Genomic DNA, 7,209 nt, shown 5'->3' with positions numbered 1-7,209 from the left:
GGGAGGAGGAGGAGGAGGAGGAGGAGGAGGAGAGGGAGGAAGTAAGAAAAGGAGAAGGAAAAAAAAAAAAAAAAAGGACAAGGAAGAGCTTGGACTGGAGCCAAGGGAGGTCTGGATCGCAACGGTAAGTTCCTGAGCTGCACGGCTGGCTGTCTGTCTGTCTATCCATCTACTCAGCAAGGCTCCGCTATGCCCAGTCTCCAGGTCTCAAACTGGAGGGGGGGCAAATTGGGGGGTACCAGGGACAATGCCAGGCTCCATTCTGCTGCCCCTCAATTAGGGGGTGTTGCTGTGGGTGTACCCGGGTGCTTGTCCTCATGCCGAGGTTGAGATCAAAGCAAGGTGGGAGTAGGCAGAGCCCCCCCTCGCCCCCAGCATTCTGGCTCCAGTAGGGATGGCTCCCTCACGTTGTCTGTCTGTCCTTGCAGGAGGGGACCCTGGGCTCTCCAGGACGCCTGCGCCCAGCTGGGAGACCACCACCACCACCATCCAGTGTTGGAGCTGGCGACCCCGGAGCGAGGGCCAAAGGCTGGGAGCAGCATCACTCCCCGGGGACACCCAGCCCTGCACCTCCCTCCCCAGCATCGGGGAGCAGGAAAGGCGTGAGCCGCTGGATTTTAGCTTCCTGGGACAGCCGAGGGACTCTTCCTCTTCCTCTTCCTCCTCCTCCTCCTCCAGCTCTGCCGCAGCAGGCAGGTGAAACCCTGCCCAACCAGGCAGCGCTTGCCTTTTCTGCTCGCCCCATGGCCACCCCACATCTCCCCACGGCCACCGGCTGAGCCCCCTCTGCAGCGTTCCTGACTCCGCATGGTGCATCCTGACCCTGCTCCCCGCTCCGAACCGGAGCCCCCCGACCTCGCAGGGAGGCGAGTGTGCGGCTGGGACTTTCCTGGAGGCAGGGGAACGTTAAGATGTTGAAAGCTCCCCGGCCGAGAGGGGCTGCGCGGACGCCAGGCCACCCGGCTAGAGGGGAGCAGGATGGACAGAGCCGTTGGGGCCGGGAACCGAGGCCGGTAGGGAAGGATGGACTCCCGGACCTGCCAGGACAGGAAGCCCAGTGACCACCCCAGCAGCAGCAGCAGCAATTGTAGCAGCAGCAAGAGTAATTGTGAAAGGGAAAGGATCCGGAGTCGGATGAAAATGGTGATCGGGCAACTGGAAGGCATCTTAAAGGAGCTCAAGGAGGTGGCCAAGGAGCTCCGGGAGGTAGGAGAGCCTCGCAGTGCCATCGCAACCTTATGCGGGTCGTAGTAGCTGCTGACCCCAAATGGGGGTGTGCTGTGCCCGTCCCCCCGCCTGTCCCCTACCTCGGGGCCAGGCTAGGGGGAGCAGAGCCACCTCAGCACCCACAGCCCACTAGCCCCAGGAGGGAACTGGGGTAGCACAGCCCGGCTGATGTGCAATAGTATTTTCAGAAAGAGGGGGGAGAAAAACATAGACGCGGTTTGCAAAATTGCTCTTGACCTTGACACTGGGATTTGCTTGGGGTCAGGGAGCCTGATTGTCGGCACTGTGCCACACTTAGTTCTGCTCTGCCTTGAGGGGGGGCTTGGGGGGTGTTTTCCAAGCCCCTTTCAAAGCAGGGAGGTGGATGGAGAGTGGATGGTGGGTCCCTCTGGCATTGCAGAGAGCACCAGCCCCAGGTGCAATGAGTGGGGTGTCCACGGGATGGGCAGGGGGCCAAAGTGTCTAGCTGTCCCGAAGCCTGGCTGTCAGGGTCCATTGTTCCTGAAAAAAATATATATATATACACATATAAAGCATGGTTGGAATTTCCTCCCAGTGCAGAGACACAACAGAGTTGCATTGATGGGGAATATAACGTTTCTGTGGCTCAAGTGTTTGGGCCACGCATCTCCAAGGTGCAGGGGAAGGAGCCCTGGATGGGGCTGGTAATTTAGGCCATCTCTGCAATTGATGGGTGAAGTTGTGGATAGAAGGTGTGTGGTAGCCTTGAGCATGGCATGGCAGCTTGCTTTTCAGTAGGGCAGGTGGGCATTTGCATCCTCTCCGTGGCCTGAGCCAAGCTTGGGGTTATATCCAGAGCCGTGTGAAACCTCATCACCTCCCAGGAAGGACAGAAAATGGTGAGTGTTTTGCCCCAGGGCCACCATGGAGCAGCTCCGCATGGGTCAGCGACATTTGGGTGCCACCAAGAGAGCGCTGATGCAGGTGGACCAATGTCATCCTCGGTGCAGAATACAGATGCGGCCATGGTCAGGGAGGTGGCATCTTCCAGCCTGAAGCATCCCTTGGGATGCGGTGTCCTCCTTTCAGATGGCTCTGCTCGGTCTGGGAGATTTTAGGAAGGCTTTCCCACTGGGAAAGCCAGTGCCAGGGGGATGCCACGTCCCACCACGCTGCCCCACTGGGTCACTGTGCGGGCTTGACCTGGCTGTGGCATCCCTAGAGATTTTCCTTTCTTTTATGGCTTTTCCAGTCCTTCCTGCAGCAGAAAGCAAACCTAGCCACCCAAAGCAAAAAGCCCCCCTGATTCCCTCAAAGCCAACAGGGGAGCCCAAAACCACTTCAGCAAGTCTCTGATGTATTAGAAGTAGTCATAATAGTAGTAATCGGAGGAAAAGCTATTTTCCATTTAGCCGGGGCTCACTTCATGCTCCTCCAGGACCTTTAAGATGCCTATAAAATTAGGATTATGGCAATTGGCCCCTTCCATTGAGCCCATGGATTTAAGACCTGGTGGGACCATTACCATCGTACAAGCATCCTTTCTGCTGAGGATGCAGAGGGATAAGAACAAATCTCTGACTGTTTCACAGCTGAAGCTGGGTTATGCTTCCCACCAAGCTTTGGGTGGCTCCACAGTGTCCCCATCCATTCCTTGGGACGAAAAGGACCTTGAGCATCCCTGCAGCACCCTTGGTAGGCTTCCTAAGTCAGGTTGCACCAGTGTGTCTCGGAGCAGAGAAGAGGAGAAGGTGGCCTGAGGACACAGGGGAGGGGTAAAAGGTTCTCGGTGTTCCCTGGGTAGGCTCAAAGGAGGAGGAATAATGTTGGAGGGTGGAAGAGCTGAGCTGGGCGCAGCAGGTCCAAGTGATCTGAGAAGCAGAGGGTGGCCAGAGGACACCCATCCTCTGCCCCTCACCCCAGGGACACCCTGCTCTTGTGCCAGGGAGGGGGTCCATGCCCCATGAGATGGTTTCTGTAGAAGGTGCTGGGAAGTGCTGAGGCCTGGAGATGATTTTTCCGTGGAGCTGGTACATCCCCAGGCACCTATGGCCTCCCAGACTGCATCCCATAGCTGCCCTGAAGAGCCACTCACATCATGACACAATGTGACCAGGTCAGTGTAGAGCCAGCCACGAGGTCCCCACCATGAGATGGGCCCTAAACTTCAACCCTTCTCAACAAGTCCTACAACATACCCGTATTGCAGCAATTAGTGGAACTTACACAAAACAGTATAAAGCAGTACAAGAACAGGCTCCAGAGCTGAAATGCACTGGTCCAACCAGGCTAAACTGGGCTCCAGTGACTGCAAAGAAGAGGTCTGGTCTTCCCCAAACCAAGCAGATGTTGGGCATTAGAAGCTTTAGAAATTCAACCCCTTGTCTTCTGGCTTGCTCAGAGCAAGAGCAATGGGACCACGTTACATGGAAATCTCCTTCAAGCCCACCTAATCTGGCAGACACCAGGCTGGCAAATCATAAGCTCTAGTATACTGGTGAAAGAGAAGTAAAAAAAATAAGCCCTTATGGTTGTCTGCCTTGCCTGTAGTGATGTTCTTCCTCAGCTGGAGGTGAGGGCCAGGACACGGGGACAAGACTGGGGACAGGCAGCCCTGCAGCCCCAGGCAGGGACTGATGGCCCCGAGCTTAAGACCATGGAGGGGAGGGGGGTGTCAGGTGGGATTGCTCAGGGCCATCAAAGGACTTCAGTCCCGCAGGGCTCTGGCGCTTGTGATATTTGTGTATTCTCCAGTGGAGCCACCATGGGGCCTTTGGAAATGTCCATCCCTGCAGCCATCTCCTTTGCTCGGGGCTTTGCTGATGGGCTGGGCCATGGGGCTGGATGTGCTCAGTGAGGGCAGTGGGAGACCTGATTCTGCTGCACCAGACACACCCATGGAGCTGGAAAACCTTCACTGTGTGATGCCAGACCTGCTTCTTCCAGGTTCTCCTTGCAAGGGGAGCTGGGATCAGGACTTTACAGATCTGGAAGAAGCAGCCAGGTTATGCCCACCTTGACAAAAACAACCCCAAAGCCATCAAAACTTCTGTGTGGGCACAAGGGCTTTCGCCCAGGGATGATTCCTGCTCCAAAACCACGCACCAGCTCCAGGCACAGCTGGCTCTGGCTCCCAGGTTCTCCCTGCTTCAGCAGAGATTTTGAGTCTTGGACTCAGCCAGGATGCGGGGTGCTCTGGGGAGAGGCTTCGGTGGGAGACCCCAAGGCAGCTCAACTCCTCTTGCCCATCCCTGGGGATGCAACATGGGGCCAGACCCTGCTTCAGGCTCCATCCCCAGCTCCTGGGAGCAGTTCCCACCTGAAGGCTGTCATTCCAGATGTCCATTTGATTCAGGATGCTGTTTTACCAGCTTCTCTGCTCCCACTCTCCCTCCCTCCCTCTTTCCCTTTTGTGTATATAATTATTCCCCAGCACTCCAAGACAGGGCTGTATTATGTGTGGGGAAAATGATTATTAAAATCTTTGATTGAAATCGCACACTGGAAGTAGAAATCAGGCAGGAGGCAGACAGGGAAGGCGCTTCCGCCGAGTGCTTGCCACGCTGCCTGCCCTCCCACGCACCTCCTGCCAGCCCTGGCCTTTTCCCATAGGGATAAGGGCGATGCCACAGGGAAGAAGATACCCCAGGAGGTCCCAGCCATCTCCACGGCAAGGCTGAGCTCCTTCCTAACCTTGGGGACTGGGACTGAGGGTCATAAACTCTCCGTGGGGGTATATTCAGAGACGGGAAATAGAAACAAACACCTGTGCAAGTCTCCCTATGTGCAACCCCCCCCAAAATCCCACGGAAAGGGTCCTATCACCCCTGAACTCCGTGACATGGGAGCAGTGGGGCTCCACCACCAAGGGAAGCAGACCAGGGGGTGCCCTCCAAGCCTTTGGCAGGAGGAAAATCCTCCCTACAACCCCTTATAATAATAAATACCCTAATAATCTAATCAATAGGTGATTAGCTGGGACAACTCAGGAAAGTTCAACGCAAGAAGGCAGCTTGTTATTCTAATAATAACATGTTTTAGAGATCTGTGTGATGATTTTGAACTATTTAGCAGCTGATGATCTAGCAAATGATCCTGAGATCCACAGCACGCTCATTTATAAGCACCAGTTCAGGGAAGAGAGGTCACGTAACCCAGATTCAGTTTGCAAGCTCCAATTAATCATTTATTCCTTATTAAATATTTACTCACCTTGCCTGCGCTGGGAAATGGTTTGGGAGATGTGGGAAGGTCCCTGATCTGGGAATGTTTGGCTGTGGGGTCATGGGGCTTTGGGGTGTCTCTCTTCCCCTGTGGAGGGAGGAACTGATGTTCAAGGCAATGGTGTCAAATGCCTCTGGCATGATTTGATGCTTTGAGAATAGGGTTGGGGAATTTTTGCACAACCCACGCAGTCCCGTTGCCCATCCTCTCCATGCATCAGCTGGCAGCAAAGCACAGTGCAGGGCCCGGTGGGTCAGATCCAGCCTGGGAAAGCAGCTGCATAGTGTGGAAAAATGCTTTGGACCCCAAAATGTGCTGCTGTAGGTGCACAGCAGGATCCTGGGGATAGGGACTAAGCCAGCAGCCGAGGGAGCAAGGGTTCTGAGGAGGATACACAAAAATCCCTGACCCTCTCTCCGCCTGGCTGGGGATGAGGTGCTTTGCTCTGGGCTGAGAAAACACTTGCATCTCGCTGGCGGGCAGCTGAGGGGACACACACACACACCACTGAAGCAAAGACGCCCTGCTTTGATCTCTCCAGCCCAGACCCCGCCTTCACCCAGTGGTACCCGCCCCGAGCGCCAATCGGCTTCGCCCATCCGCCTCAAAGGCCCGGCCAGGATGAAGGGGCTGTTAGATCACACCACTTTGATCCCAGCATCTCCCAGCTCCTTCCCCGGCCTCAGGAATATGCATGACCAAATACCAGCCATGAAGCCTTTGAAGTCCCCTCTTACCCTCCCGCCTTGCCCTCCATCTCTCCAGCATCTTCTTGAGCTTCCAGGAGGTTTAGCTCCTCGATAGGACAGCATGACCAAAATTTGGAAGCTGGAGCCACCATACCCAACTCACAGCCAGGGACCTCCACGCTTGATTTGCAGCCAAAAAGAAAAAAAACCCATTAAAAAACAACGATGCTCCAGATGTTCAACATCTGCCTTAGTTGGGGAGGTAAACACCCAATTTGGGGCACCCAGGATTCTATCTGAAAAGATTCTGTCAGCCAGCAATGTCCATGGATGTGGGGACTATCTGTGGGACACTCCTGGTTAGGCTGAATGGTGAGAGCTGGTTTTTAGGGTGGGGATAAACTGGTCGGCATCACAGTTTAGCACACCCTCGCTCAGTTTCCATCTCCGTGGGGTACTGTGGGGACATTCCTCTGCCTCGCTCCAGTTCATCCTTTGACTGCTCAGAGCTCGTCACTTTGGGTGAGAGCTCAGCACCCTTGGCCACCCAGTGCCTGCTTTCAGGGCACTCAGGTGCAGCAGGATGAGGCCCCCTGGTGATACTACACATGAGGTCAAGGGGAATTATTTTTGCTCCCTATTTTCCCACTGCCAGGTACCCCTGGTTTGACCAGGATGCTCTGCTATCACCAAAAAGCTGCCTCTTTTCAACAAAGTGAAACTTAAAAGGGAGGGAGGATGGGGACACATCCTCTCTCCGTCATACCCATGGCACCTCCAGCACACACCAAGGACACCCCAACCCTCGTTGCCTGCTTGTGGGGAGGCAGAGCTACCCCAATTCCCACAGGATGAGAGCGTCACCGGCATCTCACCTGAACCACCCAATTCCAGGCTGCGGGATGGGACCTGGTTCATCCATCCCTCCCTCTCCACTAGTCTCACCCCAGCTCCCTTTGCCAGCAGCAATGGCCTCAGCTAAAAAAGGTTTGACAACCTGCCCCAGGAAGGAGAAAAGGGGGGAGAAAACCCCAAATCCTACTTTACATTTAAATCCTCAGCAGGTACCAAGTGTCACATAGGTATTTAGCATCCCCCCCCCCCTCCC

The 7,209-nt window shown here is 55.2% G+C and overlaps 1 protein-coding gene across 2 annotated transcripts in view; it reads left to right on the top strand.

Annotated features, from left to right (window-relative positions):
* The first annotated feature begins 6 nt into the window (after positions 1–6).
* The window catches only part of INSYN1 (inhibitory synaptic factor 1), an 11,869-nt gene continuing 4,666 nt past the window's right edge, over positions 7–7,209 (top strand). The window contains exons 1-2 of one of the 2 annotated variants that reach the window (XM_026856245.1): positions 7–124; positions 429–1,206. In XM_026856245.1, the coding sequence (XP_026712046.1) occupies positions 1,024–1,206 (183 nt within the window). In that variant the 5' untranslated portion in view covers positions 7–124; positions 429–1,023. Of the gene's footprint in view, positions 125–428; positions 1,207–7,209 lie in introns of those variants that run through there. The other variant, XM_026856246.1, reaches the window with a different exon arrangement.

This window comes from Athene cunicularia (genome assembly GCF_003259725.1).
Source record: "Athene cunicularia isolate RWA chromosome 10 unlocalized genomic scaffold, athCun1 chr10_part1, whole genome shotgun sequence".
NCBI classification, from domain to species: Eukaryota; Metazoa; Chordata; class Aves; order Strigiformes; family Strigidae; genus Athene; species Athene cunicularia.
This window is presented reverse-complemented; position numbering and strand designations above follow the sequence as displayed.